This window comes from Dendrobates tinctorius, unplaced genomic scaffold (genome assembly GCF_039654945.1).
Source record: "Dendrobates tinctorius isolate UK_male_01 unplaced genomic scaffold, ASM3965494v1 ptg000139l, whole genome shotgun sequence".
Classification (NCBI taxonomy): domain Eukaryota; kingdom Metazoa; phylum Chordata; class Amphibia; order Anura; family Dendrobatidae; genus Dendrobates; species Dendrobates tinctorius.
Window position 1 is genome coordinate 2,771,331 of NW_027361807.1, and position 23,580 is coordinate 2,794,910.

General features: G+C 42.3%; 1 protein-coding gene across 1 annotated transcript in view; it reads right to left on the bottom strand.

The window, feature by feature from the left end:
* SNCB (synuclein beta) overlaps positions 1 to 23,580 on the bottom strand; it is a 130,656-nt gene that overhangs the window by 90,536 nt on the left and 16,540 nt on the right. Inside the window, exons 4-5 of the mRNA XM_073545078.1 lie at positions 20,675 to 20,716; positions 12,244 to 12,362 (exon numbers count right to left, since the gene is read on the bottom strand). Coding sequence (XP_073401179.1) covers positions 12,244 to 12,362; positions 20,675 to 20,716 — 161 coding nt within the window. The remainder of the gene's footprint in view (positions 1 to 12,243; positions 12,363 to 20,674; positions 20,717 to 23,580) is intronic.

Here is a 23,580-nt window from a genome sequence, read left to right on the forward strand (position 1 = left end):
TCCAGGTACTGACATACATGTTGTTTAATAATTTGTTCAAAGATCTTTCCTGGTATAGAAGTCAGACTCACTGGCCTATAGTTGCCTGGGTCCACCTTCTTCCCCTTTTTGAAGATAGGAACAACATTTGCTCTTCTCCAGTCTTCTGGCACTTCTCCTGTTCTCCAAGAATTTTCAAAGATTATGGAGAGGGGTTCAAAAATTTCTTCTGCTATCTCCTTTAGTACTCTGGGGTGTAATTCATCTGGACCTGGAGACTTGAATTCATTTAGGTTAGCTAAGTGTTTCCTCACTATCTTTCTGTTTATAGATATCCTGGATTCTTCTATTCCCTTAATAGGACAGTGAAGAACAGTTGATGTTACATTTCCTTTCTGAGAGAAAAGTTCAGCCTTCTCAACATCCTGTCTTACCATTTCATCATTTTCATCCTGTAAAAATCCTATAGCATCTTTGACTTTTCTTTTACTTTTGACATATCCCCAAAATCCTTTATTATTGCTTTTGACATCTCTTGCAAGCCTCAATTCATTTTCAGCTTTAGATAATCAGATTTGTGCCCTGCAGGTTCTGCAGACAGCATTATATTCTTCTTTAGATATGCCTCCCTCTTTCCATTTTATAAACATTTTTTCTTCCTTTTTAGCATGTGCTTAAGTTCTGTGTTCATCCATCCTAGTTTCCTTAAATGCTTCCTATTCTTCCCTCTTTTCGGAATTGTTAACAACTGTGCTTTGAGAATTTCATTTTTCAAGATTTCCCATCCTTCCTGGACATTTTTGTCTTTAAGGATATCCAGCCATTGGATCCCTCCAATTCTCTTTCTGAATCCCTTAAAATCTGCCTTTCTGAGATCTAACCTTGACGTCTGAGTCTTCACAGGTCTTCCGCCTCTAGTTATCCAAAATTCTAAAATAGCATGGTCGCTACCACCTAGGGTCCCAGCCAATTTTACCTCCTCAACCATTTCCTCCCTGTTTATAAGGATTAGATCCAAGGTAGCAGTTCCCCTTGTTTTCTCCCCTACCTTTTGGAAGATAAAGTTGTTAGCAAGAGAGGATAAGAATTTCCTTGACCTGTTAGTTTTGCCTGAGAGAGATTCCCAACAAATGTCTGGATAGTTGAAATCTCCCATGACAACTATGTCATATTTTTTGGAGAACTTGGCCATTTGATGCATAAAGAGTTCATCCATGTCTTCAGCTTGCACAGGCGGCCTGTAGTAAATGCCTACAATGGTGTCCTTTCCATTGTTATGTCCTTGTATTCTTACCCAAACAGTTTCCACAGAACTCCCAGTCTCTGAAGCTTCAATCTCTGTGCAAATATACGCGTTTCTAACATACAATGCGACACCTCCTCCTCGTTTATCAAGTCTGTTTCTTGCAAATAAGTTGCATCCTTCTAGTCTTGTATTCCAATCATGTGTATTGTCCCACCAAGTTTCAGTGATTCCAATGACATCATATTTCTTTTCCTGTGTTAGTAGTTCCAATTCTCCTTGTTTGTTGCCCATGCTTTGTGCATTAGTATAGAAACATTTTAGTTTGTGATAGGTTTCTCTTTCTCCAATATTTTTATTAATTAGATTATTTTGTCTTTGTTCTTCCTTTCCACTTCTAATAGCAGAGTTCTCAATAGCATTTGTCAGGTGTATGGCTTTTTCTGGTCTTTTTATTGGACTCACCTGGGGGGGCGATCCGATGGGTGTCGCAAGTCTGGGTCCGGCGCCTCCCATCTTCTTGCGATGCCGTCCTAGTGCTTGCTTCATCGCTCCCGGCATTGCACTTCTGTGCAGGGGTACTTCTCTGCCCTGTTGAGGGCAGAGCAAAGTACTGCAATGCGCAGGTGACAGGAAAGGTCATAGAGGCCCAGCGCCTGCGCAATACAGTACTTTACTCAACAGGGCAGAGAAGTATGCCGGTGCAGAAGTGCGATACTGGGAGCAGGGAAGCAAGCAGGAGGGCGCCGTCGCAAGAAGATGGGAGGCGCCGGACTCGGACCTGCGACACCTATTGGACCGGACCGTATCAGACAGACCCTGGGTGAGTATAGTAAAACCTATTTTTCTTATCTTTCAGGTCGGACCGGGGGCTTATCTACAGCATTTTAGAATGCTGTAGATAAGCCCTAAAAGGCAGTAGCCGCATCTTATAGCAGCCAAAACAGGTGACAGAAGGTTCCCTTTAACTATAACATTATTATGACAGTCTTTCTATTAGTGAAAATAAAAGACCTCATTTCTGAATGTCGCTGAGTCGAGCACTCCCATGTTGTCTGTGAGAGAGCCTCTGCCAGACATATGTGATGGCTTATCTATAAAGATCAAAAAGATTAGCAGTCCAAAATCTGTCATGCTCAATCCTTAACCCCTCAACCCTTGGGCAATTTTCCGCTTTTGCGTTTTCGTTTCTTACTCCTCTTCTTCCCAGAGCCATATCTTTTTCATTTTTGGGGGGGCTTGTTTTTTGCAGGATAAGTTGTACTTTTGAATGAAACCATTGATTTTAACATATCGTGTACTGAAAATGGGAAAAAAAAATCCAAGCGCTGTGAAATTGCAAAAAAAAGTGCAATTCCACACTTGTTTTTTTTTATCTACCATGTTCACGAAATGCTAACACTGACCTGCCAATATGATTCTCCAGGTCATTAAGAGTTCATAGACACCAAACATGTCTAGTTTTTTTTTATTTAAGTGGTGAAAAAAATATTTGGCTAAAAAAAAAAAAAAAAAAAATGGCACCATTTTCCGAGACCCACAACGTCTCCATTTTTCATGATTTGGGGCTGGGTGAGTGAGAGCTTATTTTTTGCGCACCGAGCTGACATTTTTAATGATACCATTTTGGTGCAGATACGATCTTTTAATTGCCTGTTATTGCACTTTATTGCAATGTAGCGGCTACCAAAAAAACGTAATTTTGGCGTTTTTAATTTTTTTCTCATTACGCCGTTTAACGATTGGGTTAATTATTTATTATATTGATAAATCGGGTTAATCTGAACGTGGCGATACCACATATGTGTGCTTGGTTTTTTTTATTGTTTTAATTTGAATGGGGCGAAAGTGGGGTGATTTGAATTTTTATATTTTTTTAATTTTTTTAATATTTTGAAAAACTTTTTTTTTACATTTTGCATGCTTCAATAGTCTCCCATAAAACATATTTTTTTACCTTGTGCATGCTTCAATAGTCTTCATGGGAGACTAGATGCTGCAGTTGTCCGATTGGTTCTGTGACATAAAGGCGATGATTAGATCGCCTGTATGTCGCAGAAATGCTCACTTGCTATAAGCTCATAGCAATCCAACAATGACAACCATAGAGGTCTGCTGGATACGGGGTCACCGATGGGCGAGATTTCCGGAAGCGTCAGTTAAATGCCGCTGTCAGAGATTGACAGCGGCATTTAACAGGTTAACAGCCGTGGGTGGATCGCGATTCCACCCGTGGCTGTTAGAGGCACATCAGCTGTTCAAAACAGCTGACAGGTGCAAGGAACAATGTGGACTATGTGCTGGAGCCCACATCAAAGGGAGGCATTCCAACATAGGTGTATTATTACGCCCAATGTCGGAAAGGGGTTAGCTCCCCCAACATTCATCTGTTAGGGATCCCTATACACATTAGACTCAATATCAGAAGGTTCATTCCATGAGAGTACAATGTGTATGGGGGTTTTTATATGACATAGACCCAAAAGTTACCCATAGTATCATCTTTAGGCCAGGGTCACACTTCCTTGAAACTCGTATGAGTCTCGCATCTCCATACCCGGCACTGCCACCGCTACTTGGACCGAAGCGCTCAGCTGCATAGAAATACATGCACCTGCACACTACGGATCCTAGTGCTGGCGGCAGTGCCGGGTATCGAGATGCGAGACTCGTGCGTGTTTCTTGCAAGTGTGACCCCGGCCTTAGAGAGACTCCCAACTATAGTGGGTGCAAGGATTTCAGTCTCACTTGGGCCTTAGGGTCTAAGGGGCTATTTGATCAATTGCAGTGTGTGGTCATAGCATGTAATGATTGGTCAGACCTAATATTTAAATGTACAATGAGTCAGTGGAAAAGACCATTGCAGAACACATGATGTATGACTCGCATGAAGAATAAGTGAACAATGCAATCAGGAAAAGTGAAAAATGCAGCCATGTACCAAGCGGGTTTGCTCGTATTTGCCTGTATATTGACAGTCATCAGGGAAGAGATGGAAAGGTTTTATCAGGATTACTAATGATGTTGAAAAAAGGGGTGTACCACTCGAAAGACTGAGTCATTGTCTGTTAAGGAAGTTGTCTGTACTATATTGGATCTACTAATGGTTTATGTTCTGCCCATTCATGTGCAGCAAGACATTTCTTAAGTGCTGTTCCAGCTATGGCCATTAGGTGTCATAGTTGCCCTTCTTTTTCCTATTCATGTGTTCAGAATCCTCTGTCCCTTTAACGGATATTCTGTTCAGAACCGCCCCTTCTTCCTTCGGGTCAGCAACATGTAGCCATTTCTCCTAGATCTCTGAGGAACTCACATGTGCTCAGCTCTCTGCAAGTTCACTGCTTATATCAAGCGGATTCCGGTGAGCTTTTAATGCAGTTATGTAATATATGTTATGCATCTGTGTTAGCTGGCTATAGTGCATGCCCCATGATATTTGCAATGCATTTTCAGTTCCTTGTAATGCCCTTACTCTGCATCTAGTTATATGCATTTCTGTTCAGTTAGCACAATGCTAGCAGCCTAAGTTTATTTCACTGCATTGTATATTGTATTTCTCAGCCTCTGTCATTGCTTTACTGTTATCATAGCACCTTGTATTACTGCTGTTGTTAATATCTGCTACTACTGACATATTGCATTGTCTGTTTCCTTATAGTTTTTACCTGATATCATCCACAATTGTGTACAACAATCTCTGATATCATCCACATTGTGTACAACAATCTCTGATTCATCCACTACTGTGTTCAACAATATCCGATTTCATCTACTACTGTGTTCATCAATCTCATCTACTATACCATCTGTTATCATCTCCCATTGTTGTCCATGTCATCCCAATAAATATAGACTTAAGCACCCAAACAGTCTTTTTACTGGGAGTGAATGAAGGGTTTAGCCGAATGCTGGAATCCACACAGCGTCATACGTGGAAGAGGGCAGAACAGTTTAGCTTCTACAGCTTGGACACCATCCAATCATCATCTTTGTAGCAGGGCTACCAAAAAGTGATCCCATTGTGCAGGCAAAGGGAGGTTCATTCCCTGTCTCATAAAGAAGCCATGGAGTGAAGAGTCTGCAACCAAGCTGTCAATGCAGAAACCTCAATGATTTAGCAAGCGCGAACGTGTGTGCCGCTTTCAATGGAAATACGATTGTGTTTCAATTACTCAGGCAATGAGATTTGCTAACTTTACCCGTCAATCAGAGTCACCAGATCAATTTTGTTTGCATATTTTAAGAAGAGATCTTTATCCGGTGATGATTTCATGCTGCTATTTGGACATGAATATGTATGCGGAGATGCCATTTGGCTTTGGTCCATACATCCGACTGTATTTCAATCATCGCTCCCATTTAATAACAGGTCTTTTATCTTACTAGGGAGTGATATAATTTAACCTCTCACTATGGTCTTTTGTCTTCATTAAGGTTATGTTATTAACTAAATAAAAGCCCTTCCTTGTATCTGTGCTACGCATATGAAATAAATATAATAATTAGTTTAATGTTACGTGCTCCATTTATAGAGAGAGTAATCTTCCTACAAAGCCAGGCTGCTGGGAGTCACAGCGCCGCACAACGCCTCTTCAGACGAAGAAAATAATACATCAGGTTAAACAAATCAGTAGATTTAAGCAGTGTAAACTGGGGAACGAGCCTATATTCTGAGTGCGATCTGTAAGAGCAGAGGAGAGGGCCACTCATATTTGTCTGTGGGTCATAGGAACAGAGGGATTTATAGAATCAAAAGGAGACCAATGATTCCCCAGCTCGGCATGCCGCCTTCCGTCAGTGTTTTTTTCTCATCCTGGCGGTATAAGCTGTGGCCTCATTTTCTCAGCTGTTGCTATTTATAAGCTAAGCTGGAAGCAGTCCCTTCATTGTCTGAGGAGCGTGCGTATTCTAAGATGCCTTGTTCTCTCTGCTTGCTGCAGCAGGCCCATTGCATGTTTTTATGTCCTGCAGAGTTCCCTCCTGTTATCTTCAATTGTCTCCTCTTATAAATATCCATTACCTCTCCTGCCACTACTACACACAACGCCGGAGTTCTTGTATATTGCTCCAGTATTTCTCCATAAGCTTAAGTATTATTCATCATGTGGGTCAAAAACAAGGATGTAAAAATGTTAAAAATATTTTTTTCTCAAAAGCGAAAATAGCTGATCATATATAAGTTATTACAATGTCTGCTCTCATTTATCTACAGTGAATATACATTATTTGTTGCTCCAGTTATTGCTAAAGGGATAGATAAACTGGTACCAGACAAGCAACAAATCGCAGGTCAGCAATAGAACACAACATCGGAACATTTATATTCAACTGAAAGGAATTATCCGGGACTTTTCTTTTCTCTAAGGGGCCAAGCACTTATCGCAGGTAGTTGCTTTTGCTAACTACCTGCCTGCTCTGCCTTGCAATGATCTCTCCTGGCTCAGAATGGGCATGGACTGCACCTGCCGGTAATTCTCCTGTATTTTCATGTGGACAGAGCAGTTCCTTCTCTTCCTTTTTTCCTCTGTCGATGATGCATCACAGTGCTACTCCATAAGTCAATGCAGTGCTACTCCCCTTCACAAGAAAGTGCAGTGCTACTCCCGATCCACATATCAGTGCTGTGCTACTACCCTTTCCCATAGCAGTGCTGTGCTAATCCCTCTTCCCATATCAGTGCTGTGCTACTCCCTCTTCACAGGAAAGTGCAATGCTACTCCTGATCCAGATATCAGTGCTGTACTACTCCCCCTTCACATATCAGTGCTGTACTACTCCCCCTTGACATATATCAGTGCTGTACTACTCCCCCTTCACATATCAGTGCTGTACTATTCCCCCTTCACATATCAGTGCTGTAATACTCCCCCTTCACATGTCAGTGCTGTGCTACTCCCCCTTTACATATCAGTGCTGTACTACTCCCCCTTGACATATCAGTGCTGTACTACTCCCCCTTCACATATCAGCGCTGTGCTACTCCCCCTTCACATATCAGTGCTGTACTACTCCCCCTTCACATATCAGTGCTGTACTACTCCCCCTTGACATATATCAGTGCTGTACTACTCCCCTTCACATATCAGTGCTGTACTACTCCCCTTCACATGTCAGTGCTGTGCTACTCCCCTTCACATATCAGTGCTGTACTACTCCCCCTTCACATATCAGCGCTGTGCTACTCCCCCTTCACATATCAGTGCTGTACTACTCCCCCTTCACATGTCAGTGCTGTACTACTCCCCCTTCACATATCAGTGCTGTGCTACTCCCCCTTCACATATCAGTGCTGTACTACTCCCCCTTCACATATCAGTGCTGTACTACTCCCCCTTCACATATCAGTGCTGTACTACTCCCCCTTCACATATCAGTGCTGTGCTACTCCCCTTCACATATCAGTGCTGTACCACTCCCCCTTCACATATCAGTGCTGTGCAACTCCCTCTTCACAGGAAAGTGCAATGCTACTCCTGATCCAGATATCAGTGCTGTACTACTCCCCCTTCACATATCAGTGCTGTACTACTCCCCCTTGACATATATCAGTGCTGTACTACTCCCCCTTCACATATCAGTGCTGTACTACTCCCCCTTCACATATCAGTGCTGTACTACTCCCCCTTCACATATCAGTGCTGTACTACTCCCCCTTCACATATATCAGTGCTGTACTACTCCCCTTCACATATCAGTGCTGTACTACTCCCCTTCACATGTCAGTGCTGTGCTACTCCCCTTCACATATCAGTGCTGTACTACTCCCCCTTCACATATCAGCGCTGTGCTACTCCCCCTTCACATATCAGTGCTGTACTACTCCCCCTTCACATGTCAGTGCTGTACTACTCCCCCTTCACATATCAGTGCTGTGCTACTCCCCCTTCACATATCAGTGCTGTACTACTCCCCCTTCACATATCAGTGCTGTACTACTCCCCCTTCACATATCAGTGCTGTACTACTCCCCCTTCACATATCAGTGCTGTGCTACTCCCCTTCACATATCAGTGCTGTACCACTCCCCCTTCACATATCAGTGCTGTGCAACTCCCTCTTCACAGGAAAGTGCAATGCTACTCCTGATCCAGATATCAGTGCTGTACTACTCCCCCTTCACATATCAGTGCTGTACTACTCCCCCTTGACATATATCAGTGCTGTACTACTCCCCCTTCACATATCAGTGCTGTACTACTCCCCCTTCACATATCAGTGCTGTACTACTCCCCCTTCACATATCAGTGCTGTACTACTCCCCCTTCACATATCAGTGCTGTACTACTCCCCCTTGACATATATCAGTGCTTTACTACTCCCCCTTCACATATCAGTGCTGTACTACTCCCCCTTCACATATCAGTGCTGTACTACTCCCTCTTCACAGGAAAGTGCAATGCTACTCCTGATCCAGATATCAGTGCTGTACTACTCCCCCTTCACATATCAGTGCTGTACTACTCCCCCTTGACATATATCAGTGCTGTACTACTCCCCCTTCACATATCAGTGCTGTACTACTCCCCCTTCACATATCAGTGCTGTACTACTCCCTCTTCACAGGAAAGTGCAATGCTACTCCTGATCCAGATATCAGTGCTGTACTACTCCCCCTCCACATATCAGTGCTGTGCTACTCCCCTTCACATATCAGTACTGTACAGTACTACTCCCCCTTTACATATCAGTGCTGAATTACTCCCCTTCACATATCGGTGCTGTACTACTCCCCCTTCACATATCAGTGCTGTGCAACTCCCCTTCACATATCAGTGCTGTGCTACTCCCCCTTCACATATCAGTGCTATTCCTGATCCACATATCAGTGCTTTACTACTCCCCCTCCATGAGTCAGTGTAGTGCTACTCCCCTCCACAAGCCAGTGTTGTCCTCTCTCCTAAATAAGTTAATGCCATGTTTATCCCCTCCAGAAGCCAGTGCAAATCACTTCACAGCCAGTGCTTTGCTACACCCCTCTGCAAGCCAGTGCTGTGCTACTGCCCTCCACAAGCGAGTGCTGTGTGACTCCCCTCTATAAGCCAGTGCATTTTCCCCATCCATAAGTATTGCGCTTCTCTTCACAAGCCGGAGCTGTGCTACTCCCTCCACAATCCGGCGCAGTGCTACTCCCTCCACAAGTCCATGCTGTTCTTCTCCAGTCCACCAGCCAGTACAGTGCTAATCTACTTCACAAGCGAGTGCTGAGCAACTCCCCTATATAAGCAATTGCAGTTCTATTCCCCTCCTAAAGTCAATACTGTGCTCTTTCATCCATAGTCCTGTGCATCTCCTCTCTACAAGTCAGTGCTGTGCAACAATAGTTTCCAAAACATATGTCTAAAATCAGATTGGTCTCTTTACAAACAGGAGAGAACCGAAATAAACATGTTTATTTCCATTAGCTCATAATAGCTCATAATACGCAATTGCTTTGTAGACAGAATATAAGTAGTAGTAAACAGGGCTGTGGAGACTAAAATGGACTGAGTACTAAAATATATAATGCATTGGGTACAGTAGTACAGTGCAGGATGTACTGTACATTTTTTCAGATTAATTTGGGAAAGTTATGAAATGTCCTATAAATGTCTGTTCTAAGAATGATCTAAGAATCTCAGCTTTTAGTAGAGATGAATCTGTACCGCACGTTATGCACATGCTCAGTAGTGACCAGTGCTGTGGAGTCGGAGTGAAAGAAATTGAGGAGTTGGATATAGAGTCAGAGATTTGGCTTACCGACTCCACAGCCCTGGCAGTAAATGTCAGCTTGATGTAACAATGGGATACTGGAATTTTTTACTGCTCCAAGTTCAATTCAATTCTTGACATGTTTACTGTTTCTAAATGCAAATGTATAGACTATCTCTAACCCGGGCAAAAAGATTCAGTTTACTACCCTAGCTCTTTAAGCAAACACACTTGCCAAGGTATATTGGGTATTCGATGAAGATTCTCCTACATTTATATCATCTTCAATATCATTACTATTATCTTCAAATAAAAAAGGAAGCACTCTGTAGCGCCATAGCATGCAAACATGAAATATGAAAAATGAATTGCATTACTGCATTAGAAATATGAAAAATTGAGAAAGCTTAGCGCATAAAATGGCCAATTTATGTGTACCTGGAAGCCACGGTAAGGCGTTTCTCGTATTCCAGGACCCTAAGCTAATGCCAATCCTCACTTAGACTAAAGTCTTCATCTCTATGGGAACCTATGTAAATCCTCTCCTTAGACTGAAATCTATATCTCTGTGGAGGGGTGGTGGCCCTGCTGTGATTAAAAACGCCTGTGGCTAAGAGGTGGAGAGCTCAGTCAGAAGGTTAATGAATACAAATTTCAAAAAACTAGAGATATAGATTTCAGTCTAAGGAGAGGATTGACATAGGTTCCCATACAGATGAAGACTTTAGTCTAAGTGAGGATTGGCATTAGGTTAGGGTCCTGGAATATGAGAAAAGCCTTACCGTGGCTTCCAGGTACACATAAATTGACCATTTTATGCGCAAAGCTTTCTCAATTTTTCATATTTCTAATGCAGTAATGCAATTCATTTTTCGTATTTCAGGTTTGCATGCTATGGCGCTACAGTGTGCTTCCTTTTTTGTTTGAATGTATATGAGTTGGTGACTCTAGGTTATGCACCTGTTCACACTTAGTTTATGCTTGAGACAGTCAGTTTTTTGAAATTTACATATTATTATCTAACATCCATTTAGTTTCCATATTTACTATTCTGTTCTTTAGTTCTCTATCTAATAAATAATGTGACAGTCATCTCAATTAGCCTACTGGATCTTCATTACAGGTACAGGCTACCCTTACCGTTATTAATATTCCAGCTTAATACATTTTACAAGTGAAGTGTATTTTATATAAATGAAATGATGACTACTTGTCACCTAACTAATGTCAACCCCATATGAACTCGTGAGTGAACATTCTTTAATCATGTTTTCTTCAACTAATTCTCACCCATTAATAAGAACTAATATCTTACTCATGCTATCATTAAACATGTCATATGACCTGGAACCATTTTTATCCCATAAAAAAAGGATTTTAGCCTCCCAGATTCTTACACAACAGATGGCATGATCATGATCCACCCCGGCATCTGTATTAATAGATTTTCCTTTGCTGTAGGGGAAATCAACTCAAACCTGGACTGAAATTGTATTATCTATTGTTATACCTAGGGATTAAATATGCTTCGACATTTACACTGGGAATATTTATAGGTGAACAAATATGATAAGCCATAAGACTACATTGAATTATGTGCACATGTAAACTTTAGGAAATATTTATTCTTAAATAGGTGGATTTTAGTGATGAGCGAGTGTGCATGCTCGGGTGTCCCCCGAGTATCCTGGGCGTGCTTGTAATTTATGTCTGAGTCCCCGTAGCTGCATGATTTGTAGCTGCTAGGCAGCTTGAGTACATGTGGGGATTCCCTAACAAACAGGCAATCCCTGCATGTATTCAGGCTGTCTAGCAGGCGCAAATCATGCAGCTACGGGGACTTAGTTATGGGGACGTAATTTACGAGCACACCTAAGATACTCGGAGGACACCTGAGCATGCTCGGAAAACTCGAGTAACGAGCACACTCGCTCATCACTAATGACTTTACAAGCTTCTATATTTCAAAAGATTCCACAAAGTCTTGCTCGTTTGACTGCAGGTCTTTAAAAAAAAAATTAAATGCCTTGTGTTCACATTTGACAGTTCTTCACCATTACAATAAAATTGAAATAGCTACATGACACAGAAACAGGGCACCCAAACCTAAATAGGTTGTGTATCTGACGGAACATCCTGCAATTGCATTTGCACCAGTGTATTATGATCAACATTTTTCTTGAGATCGCGATTTTGACCATCTGAAATGGCAAAACCCATGAGTGAAATTGGGTGAACCATGTGCTTTATCAAAATAGCATTTTTATATCAGTTATAATGACACAGGGTGACAATAATAGGTCACATACAAATCACAAGAAGTCAGATCACACCTTTATATCCGTAGGAAATTCATCCTTCTTCACTAGACCAGTGGCTGCACCAATGTTCGCAGCTCCAGACATGACAGCCCCACCAAGCTGAGATGCCTGCTCTTTGGTCTTCTCGGCCACTGGTGGAAACAAGGAAAAATAAATGGGGCTGCGGTGGTGAGCAAGAGGTAATATCATAGAAAGACAATGGTTTCTTAGCATTCTTTGCTTTATCATTACATAAACATATATATATATATATATATATATATATAAATCCAAGTCTTTATAACCAGAGACTAAGTATTACCCATGATTTAAGATTTTAGCTACAGATTAGGCCGTTTTCTTGTGTGTGGCTAAAAGTACTCTGTGCAAGTTGTACTTGTTTATATTCTCTTGCATCCATAAAATTCACATGACAAACCGGTATATAGACTACTTTAAGGCTTCACTCACATCAGTTTCTCTCGTTCGAGTGTACCTATAACAGTCTATGGGGCTGTTCATATGTACGTTTTTTTCTCGGATCAAGTGGCCTGTGCAAATTCACAGAGACAAGACCGAAATTGATCTGAGTGTTGGGTCAACATCTGTAATGCAAGACTATTTTTCACTGACTGATCGATAGGAGAAGGTGAAGAAAATTTTTTTCTCATCAGTGAAAAGTACTGATGAAATTCTGACCAAATTTTGGGTTTGTTATCTCCAAAATTGCAGGCATTGATCCTAAATTAAGGCTTTCTGATGTTTATTTTTTATTAAACAGTTATGTAAAGTCTCTACTGTATTTCTGCCATGTCTCATGATTTAGGAATCTTACAGACTGTATTGCATTATCATTGTGTTGTTATATATTGTTGTTTTGCTGCTATGTAGTAAGGTTTGCTCTGATAAGAAGTTTGTCCTTCCTCTCTCCTTGTCTCTCTCTGATGTAGCACTGATGTCAGTAACCCCTCCTTTCTTCTTCATTCTTCTTCCTCACTCACTGTCTATCAGCCATCCTAAAAGCTCATGTGTTGCAGCTCTGTTTCTGAAAAGTCTTTTTACCTACTGTATGTGTGTGTGGGGAAGGTGACTTGACGGACAGACGTGACTGGTAGTAGGAGGGGACGGTTTGTGCACTAGAGACGGAGATTGACAGGATAGAAGGGTGACGCTGGGAAAGGTGGATAGGAGAGCACAGTACCTAGAAATGACCACAAGATGGCAGGGGGGAGTAGCTTAGGACTTAACATCAGCTTACGGCTTGAGAAATGCTTAGTCATGGGGGGCGGGGAGATAGGAACCCAGGAGGGGAATTCCTGGTGAGAGAGGGGATAAATAGGACAGGGTAGGGTTCCAGGCAGGCTAGTCCCGGGAGGAGATCGGTAGAAGACGGTGAACAGAGAAAAGCTTGACCAGGGACTGACAGCAAAGAGACAGTCAGGGGGGTGGCCCTGAACCGACGGACCGCAAGACAGACGAGGACCCGGGGGTGCCGATTGGATGACGACCTCGGGCAGGTGAGGCGCTGGCAGTAGATTGGTCTAGGACAGCCCCAGCGAAAGATCCGCGAGGGACGTTACTTTGACTGGAGGAAAGGTGCAGGTACCAGGGCCTGGAGACAGAGAATTGTAAAGAACTGCGGTGCGTGGTTGTGGTCATCAGGAGGACGAGGAATAAAATCTAGAACTGTTACAACTGAACTCTGCCTCTGTCTTGTCCTTGCTTCGCCTGGTGCCTGTGTCATCCGGACGTGGTAAGCAGTGGACCACCCCCCAACCCCAGCCCCTACCACATGTGCATATTTACAAGAATTCGGCTGGAAAATAAACCTTCATGAATCTTCATCCGTGCCTTCTACAGTAGAGTTAAACCTATCTGAGGACATCACTATGTGTGAGTATAGTGTAAAGGAGGCATCCTAGAAACGGTGTCTCACAGCGCCCAATGCTTACAGCTTAGTCGTAGACTCAGAATAATTTCTGAACCCAGATTATTGTGACTAGCCCCAGGAGTTACCATGGATTAATGCAATGGGTCCAGGATCTGAAAAAAATATTCATGAGAGTGACGGAGGATAATAACACTTCAATAAATATAGTAGAGTAATCCAATAATAGTATAGTTTTTGCTGCTATTTTTGAAAACCACTGCAACCATTGGCATGAAAAAAGGCACTGCAGCAGCAACATGTGAATACAGTCTGAGTAACTTCGTCTATTGGAATCAATATACCCTGACAACTTTTTGACCAAAAACTATAGAAGAGAAGAAGCGCACATAGGGCCCCGTCACACATAGTGACGCACCAGCGATCCCGACAACGATATGACCTTGGCAGGATTGCTGGTGTGTCGCTACCTGATCGCTGGTGAGCTGCTTCACCAGCGATCAGCAACACGTGGGTAACAAGCGACGCACGTCGCTTAGTTACCCACTGTGTACCTTAGTTACCAGCGCGCTGGTGCAGGGATCTGGTAACCAAGGTACACATCGGGTTTCTAAGCGGTGCGCGGCACTTAGAAACCCGATGTGTACCTTAGTTACCAGCTCCTGCTCGCTGATCGCTGGTCTCCCGCCTGTCACATGCAGCGCTGCGTGACTTGTGGCTCAGCAGCGATCTCGCTAGCAAGATCGCTATGTGTGATGGGGGCTATAGGGTCTTATCGGATAATTTAAGAATCTGTTAGGCTACTTTCACACATCCGGTGTGTGGGGTCCGGCAGCGTGCGGCGAAAAGCCGGGCCGCCGGATCCGGCCTGCAGCCGTGACACCGGATGTGTGTGCGGCAAGAGATACGGCTCGGACGTGATTTAAAGGAGCCGCAGGACGAGGTGGACAGAGGCAGCCGATGAGAGACAGCTGCTGAAAGGGAGGGGAGGGGAAGAGAGAGGGGGGTGGAGAGAGAGAGACATGGGGGGTTAACACTTAGTGTCCAGGTGAGAGAATCTCTCTCTTGCCGGGCACTTGTGGGGTTAACCCCACAGAGAGATCTCTCTCTCTCACCCAGACACTGTGAGTGTTAACCCCACAAGTGCCCGGCGAGAGAGATCTCTCACAAGTGTCCGGGTGACAGAGAGAGATCTCTCTCTCGCCGGGCACTTGTGGGGTTAACATTCACAGAGTCCGGGCATGCGCGGTGGAAAAAGCCGGTCCGGCGCTGACAAAAAACGTTGCAGGGAACGTTTTTTGCAGATGCCGGACGGCTAATTTATGCCGTGTCCGGCAACAACCGGACACGACGCATAACCATCCGGCACGATGCGGCGACCATGAAAGCTTATGGGACAAAACCGGATCCGGTGCTGGATCCGGTTATTAAAAATTTTGCCGCATCGTGCAGAATTAAAAAAAACGGATGTGTGAAAGAGGCCTTATTCAGAAAACTGCTCACCTGGTGCCCCTTTGATAAGGCACATAAATGTCAGCTGCCGCAGATCCACGGGTCAGAGATTGACTATATCAGGAACCTTACAAAGGAATTTTGTGGACATTGCCTGTGCTGCCGAACAAATAGAATTCCGGACGTATAGATGAAAAAAGGTGGTGGTTTTATTCAACGCGTTTCGAAGTCTATGTATGACTTCTTCCTCAGGAAATACCACATACATATAAATAAACAGTGATGGTTTGCTGTATAAGTAGGTTCAAATTTCAAAATCCGGCGCCAAAAGAACCACCTGGCAAGCAATGTGTTCATGGCATACTGTAGACACATGGTATGACACATGACATGATAATGAATGGATGAAAAACTTGCTAAATTACAGATGTATATTAATTGGATTATAACAATTTCTATTATATTGCAGGTTCATTCACAACAAATAAATAAATTTTTCTACAAAAAAAAAAACTACATAAAAAATGTTTCTTTTTATTTGTTCCACGAATGAACCTGTCAGGTGGTTCTTTTGGCACCGGATTTTGAATTTTGAAACTACTTTACAGCAAACCATCACTGTTTCATATGTATGTGATATTTCCTGAGGAATAAGTCATATATAGACTTCGAAATGCGTTGAATAAAAACCACCTTTTTTCATCTACATTTTTCATTCTAACTAGAGTTGAGCGAAACGGGTCGAAAAATTTCAAAAGTCGACGACTTTTGGCAAAGTCGAGTTTCATGAAATGAAACCCGACCCTAGGATGAGGTCGGCCACGAGTTCGGCGACTTACATGCCAAAGTCGCGTTTCAAAAGTTTGTTTTGCGCTCTTTTTCAGCCAATCAGGATCCACGGACACTGTGGGCAACGTGATGACATAGGCAGGGGTCACCACCATCTTTCAGAAGGGCATGCAAGTGATTGGCTTGCTTTGGTGGGCGTCACAGAGGGTATAAAAGGGCGTGCACGCCGACCGCCATGTTCCTCATGCTGATCTCAGAATAGGGAGAGCTGCTGCTGCTACTGCTGATTCTGTAGGGAGAGCGTTAGGCAGGTAAGAAGACACCAAAAACTGCTTCTGCTGCTAGTGATTTTGCCTGTACAACACACCAGTCACTGTGTGTGCAGTGCAAGGGGAGGCTATATTTTGCTGGATCAGCGGTGTTGGTTGTTAGGCTGCCTTCTAAGGCTTCCTGACGGCTGCATTGCTGTTTACCCACTGCTCTGCAAACTGCTTTTTTAAAAGCAATCCCAATTTTTTTTTTGTCCTGCTGAGGTACTGAGCATGCGTTTTTCAGTGCGTAACTAGTATTATGAAGTTAATTAAGGTTGACAAGCTTAAGTAAGAAGAGTTGATGCTTTTGGCATTCAAATGGGCACTGTAGGTGTGTTTCCTGTCCTCTCACTGCCGACTTTTATTCCCCATTGACTTACATTGGGTTTCGTGTTTCGGGACGACCCCGACTTTTCCCTATAGTCGGCCGATCTTGCTCGACCCGACTTTTGGAAAAGTCGGGTTTCACGAAACGAAACTCGACCCTAAAAAACCAAAAGTCGCTCAACTCTAATTCTAACTGTTCATCAGCGCAGGCAATATCCACAAAATTCATTTGTATGGTTCCTGATAACTTTTGAGCAGAACTGGAGCCAGTCATCTATAGGTCCACTTACATGGGATGACATCTGTCTATAAATAAGCACTGATCAAGTTGACCAGTGCTCGTTTATTTGCCTTTTGACACAGGCCAACACAATGGTATGTGGGTAGTAATGATCTCCCCATACAGGATGCATGTTGTTGGCCTGTTTACTTGGGGTGATGTTATGCCAACAATTTAACAGCAAGCATGAAGGACCCACGAACAATCAGATTGCAGATTGACCAATGGCTTGTTTACGTGAGCCGATGATTAGGAATAAGGGTTCTTAAGAATGCTTGTTTGTCGATTATATGTAAAAGTGAATATAATCAATATAATATAACAACCAGATAAAAAGTTTTAAATTAGGTCAGTATAAAAGGCCATACAGAAATGACTTCTTGTTCCCTAATGTGACTCTTTTAGAAGCCTTGCCTGCTCACTAGTACAGTTTATAAACTTTGAGGTAACAAGCAGAGTTACAAAAGAAACATTAGGCTTGAAAAAGTTAGCAAACTAAATAATGTAACAAAGCCTGCAGCGATCCTAAATCTGTAACATTATATGCAGCAGGGTGACAGTGCCCTGCTCTACTTTCTTCAGTACTTTGCAGCTTGATGAAGGCAGCAAGTCCCACCCTTACTACTATATATTCATCACTACTCTAACGCTGGGCTCACAAGTTATTATATGTAGCTAACATCAATATTATATTACACTCATTTATATGACATTGATGTGGAGCCTCACTAGGCAAGCTTTCAACTTGATATTGTTAGAACTACTTTTATGGGACTATGTGATTGCAGTGCTATAATTACTGTGCTTCAGAAAGCCAATGAATGAAGGCTATTTACTAAGAAATCTCATTTTCAAGGGTTCACTTAAGCAAATGAATTTACCTCTAGAATAAATAAAACCGCCTCTCCATTGCTACCTAATGATAACTATTTTGTAGATCAATATCTGAACCATTAAAGTGAACCTGCCTCTAGATTTGTGCTGCCCAAACCGTGGACAGTATGAATCAGAGCCTGGCTGCCAGTTTTATAAAAATCCAGGAACACCAGGTGTCCTAGTTTGGTAGCATTATTAGTACAGAAAAATCACAATGTTTCGGCTATACGTGGCCTTTATCAAGCCATAAAAAAGCATTTCTCTCTTTTTTTATGGCTTGAAAAACGGCCTTGCGCAGCCAAATGTTGTTTTTCTGTACCAATAAAGTTACCAAAGAAGGACACCTGGTGCCCTGGTTCCTTGATTTTTCTGCATTGCTACGACATTGTGCCGGGCCTCTCTGACCTTTGCCGGACCTGCAACACCCATCAGACCCGGACCGCCCCTGGGTGAGTATAATCTAACTTGTTTTTCTTATCTTTCAGGTTACATCAGGGGCTTATTTACACCAATATAGAATGCTGTAGATAAACCCCTAATGGCGGTGGCTGTAGCTTATTTGTAAAAAATGAGGTGACAGGTTCCCTTTAAAGGACCGCACCGGACCTCCCCTGGGTGAGTATAATCTAACTTGTTTATCTTATGTTTCAGGTTACATGCGGGGCTTATCTACACCATTATAGAATGCTGTAGATTAGCCCCTAATGGCGGTTGCCCAGCTTATATGCGAAAAATGAGGTGACAGATTCCCTTTAAGGGACAGAAATCACTACAAAGGCAGTTTTATTTGTTCTAAAGGAGAACAAATTTGTATTCCTTTTTTCCAAAGCTGCTAACAGCTGGTTCTCAGCAGAAAACCAGTATGCCTTGGATAAGTGGTTTACGCAAGGAATTGTAGGGTTTGAATGTGAGATTTCTAAAAATATTAAAAGCTAAGAAGCAATTTTGCCAAAAATTCTGGTGTAAATTGCTGCGAAATGTCATACATTTTGTGCGCAACTCAGAGGTGTGACTAAATTTTGCAACTTTTCACTCTTTTTTTCATGCCAGTTTCTCCCAAATCTGGCAAAATGGGCTGAGCCGGGGTGGGACAGGACGGCAAGGAGGCGTGACACCACATCTTGTCTAATTAATAATGAGCTGTGGAGTTCCTTTCAGCAGAAATCTTACTGAAGTAAGATTTGTTGTGAGGCACGCAGATGCATGCCACTGCTAAGATGCTCCTGATTCATAAAAAGAAGCATGCACCTCAGACTCAATCAGGAGCGTCTGACTCCAACACGCCACCTCATCAAGACAATACAAAAAGGGTGGGGGAACAAGAGGCGCAATAGTGCCCTATCACTAGTGACACTACGATGTGAGTGGTGTAATGCAGTACCACTCACCTATTCCAGTTGTGTGACCCACAACTGGCTTGAAGACATAACACAGTATCAGCTGCTGCAGGACCTCCACCGACCACTCCAATGTGGAAAAACTGCCAGAGAATATGGGAAGCAAGGTGTGCCACAGTCCGCGCTGCTGAGTCCACAAAATCACCTGGGATGCAAGATGTTGTAACAAAGTACTTCTTTATTCCTTCCTACGCGTTTCGGCGCCCTTCCTGGCACCTTCCTCAGGGATACAGGAAGGTGCCAGGAAGGGCGCCGAAACGCGTAGGAAGGAATAAAGAAGTACTTTGTTACAACATCTTGCATCCCAGGTGATTTTGTGGACTCAGCAGCGCGGACTGTGGCACACCTTGCTTCCCATATTCTCTGGCACCTCATCAAGACAAACATATATCCAAATATTCTGCTCTAATAAAAACAAAGCAGGTATCTTATACAGTAATACATATGATTATGAAACCTATCATACTATGGTATAGGTACTATAAAGGTAGACTATGTGGCAGATATAGGGAAACCTATAATTTAATGGGTAGTGAGAAACTGTGCAGAGATTACCTGGATCATGGAAAGGAGATGGGGCAAACAAATGCTATGTTTTCCAGTCTCAGATATTTATCGGTTTTTAGTATTAGCCAACACCAGAATGAAACCTAATTTCAGCCTTCCTATGCCGCCAATGTCACCAACTAGTAATAAGCCAACCAATTTATGGCCTGATTTACAGTATATTATTTCTGCAGATGTGCCAAGGTTCCTGAGATGCTTTCAAGTTTCTTTGCTTGATAGTCTGCAAAAATTCCACTCTATTTATGTAAAATATTAGGCATTGAAACTGCACAACACCGTATGTTCAAACCCACACGTGACCTACCAATCTGCTTGTTTGTCATATCATATCATGAATTTATGCACATCCCATGTTTCTACTTGCAGTGTAGATGTAAACATGCAGAAGATGAGCAGTAGCTACTTGCATTAATTGCATTAGCTCAGCCTTGGTGATCTCCGTCACCCGTTAGCTTCTGATCCTATTATGACCAGAGCTGGCTCTGGCTGCCTGACCGCCTGAGGTGCTGTGTCATACAGATTAGCAGTCTTTGTAGCGGCACTAACAACAGAGCTTTCAAACAATGGTGACACTGACCTGAAGCCACTCCTTGTACTACTCCATCTCTGGTTTTGCTTCCTAAAAGAAAAAAAAATGCATTGTCACAAAATGTTAATTAGCAACATTTTATATAGAAATTTTATATTTTCACTGAAAAAGGAGTACCAATTACATAGCAAACTATTTTTTGCACAAAAGAACATTATTATGTTTCCACATAAAGATGGCCATATTTCACCTAGTTAATTGAAATATTACAGATGACCTTACTATGTTACTTAGCTCAGGCCTAGAGATTTTTTGTACATCTAAAACCATTTCATTGCTCATGTTACTAATATACCTCTTCCCTATCTGTAATTTGCTAATGAAACAAGACTGTTGATTTGAATACCAGACATAAAAAAATTAAATAATCCTGGATAACCCATTTATCTTGGGTCTGCCTGCCTGCTCTGCCAGTCACCAGCTCAGAGCGGTCATAAACTTCTCCTGCTGGCGATTCTGCTGCTTCATGTCTTCCAGGCTGCTCAGCTTACGGGGTGTGACTACAAGTGTCATTCTGATTGACAGTGTCACGGAGTGACTGACCCAGTGTGACACGACCCAATGGTTGGTTGATTACCAAACGACACAACACACCAGGGAAACGATAACGGTGGGCCCTGTCGATAGGGAACGAGGTAATGGACACCTCCTGCACTCACCTGAGGATGTGCCCTCAGGTGAGTGCAGGAAGAATTGACAGTGAAACTTGCGTTGGGGTGAGGGGGTCACAGCATCTTGTCATCATTCTGTGCTCTCTTGGCTAGGTAATTTTTTACCCTCTTTTTTCCCTTTCTCCTTTCATGTTGTTGATTCAAGTGTATGATCAGCAGATTAGATAGTTTCATGTTGGTGCTATTCAGTGGTTCTATCCAGCATTTATGATTTTCTATACCATTGGACTTCACCACTCATTCATTGACTTCATTAAATATATTGTATATGAAATATTTAACCTTGATTTGGTGATATTCTTTGGAATTGATAGCCTTTGATATAGTGGGCAGAACTCTGTTCATTCAATATTAAGAAATAGTCCTATTCAGTCTGCACAGTTATACTTCCATCTTTTATATTTTGATGGTGTATTAATCCCCCTTCTGGGCATTCTGCTATTTTTTACTTATTTTCTATGTTTGTTTTAATAATGTGGATAATAAAATATGATTTTAGAATTATTTTCTGGGTCTCTTCTTCGGCTAATCTAATATAAGTCCAATCTTGTTGGTTATGATATTATGAAGTACCAGTTCCTGTATTATATGGACAAATTTTGATATATTCATGTCTAACAGTGAGCCTGTTCTAAGCTATTGTGGGGCATGTTCTTTGTTTTCCCAGTGTGTTTCTGCAAGCCCACCCGGACTTGCTAATATTTGCATAAAGAAGAGGTGAAATAAAAGACAAAAAACACCACGCCCATATCTCTCCCTTTTGATACTCATTTTAAATTTTGTACTACGGAACATACATTATATAATGTCACATATCAGATCACACTGTGTTGTGTATGGAATATATGCCTAAAACAAACATGACCAGACATAAGCTCAAAATTATGTCAGTATGTCTCGGCTCTGTTGTTGGGTGTCCCGGGACAAGGGGCTACTTCCCTGTCCCTAACACTAGGGGCTCCCTAGCTCACTCTGTTCCCCCGAATAACTTCTGATGGTGAAGACGCCAGGACCACGTACGCTGCCTTAGGTGCTGAATCCGCCATCAGTCTGTACCCTTCCCCCACCCAAGGAAGAGGGGAGTACTAGTGTATCATAATACACCAACCAGACTAACAAGGTAATATGAACAGGGGTAATGAAACATACCAAACATACAAATATACCCACACATATAAAAGAAAAATGCACCGGAGAGTGGAAGATGGGGTTAAACCAAAGTTGGAGAAGAAAGGGAATTATCACACACTCAAAACCTAGCAACAGTCACAGATAAATCCACCAAAAGCCTTCTCCAATAATAACTAACAACAACCTCCAGCAGTGCATCATAAGCTACTTTGACAATGAGTGCTAGTCAGGGCGTAGTATATATAGGAGATCGGAGTAGCTAACAGTGCACAGCTGAGAGCCTTAATGCTCCAGGAGCGCTCAACTGAGCAGATTAACCCCTGCACTGATAAAATAAATTTACACGGCTTAATATGAAACTGAACTGCTTCTAATCAGTGCAGCAGTAGAAGAAATCAGACAATGCGGTCTTCTGGCTCCTCTCTGTCGCTGTAAGCTCATGACACAGTCTATAGGTAATGCTTTATTTTTATTTATTTTAGTAGAATCTTGATACAAGTTTTTTTTTTTATTTATTTTGGAGGGTGGTTAGCTCAGTTCCATTACAGCAGAAATTTGATCTTTGACTATAGCTTGTCTACAATGTCTGCAGGGAGTCTGCGGTAGTCTGAGACACTCCTCATTGGTTTAAACTGCTGCTGTATTTCCGAAAGTCATTATAAAACACAGGTCACTAATCAATCACCTAGTGAGAAAAACATCTATGTGATATAACATTAGGCCATATATAGAATAAGTGTTAGTATATTCACGCTTATGTCCCTGGAGTATAATCTCATCATACAAGGATGTAAAGAAAGGTGTTAAGTATGGCTTCCGCCTTGAGACAACCACATAGGTCTTTTAAACTGGGTTATGACAATCTTTATATACTCAGCAGCTGCTTTTCTTCCTAACAAAATACATTCGAGTAATTCTACAAGACAAGATTAAGCTGAGATGTAGTTTAGAAAGCACAATAAATTCTTAATGTGTCTATGCCACAACACAAAACTATGTTATAATAACATGACCCTTGGGTTTATTAAAATATCTGTGCTTTATCATTTCACATACCACTGTATACTGTATGTGAGTATTATGTTATGGCTT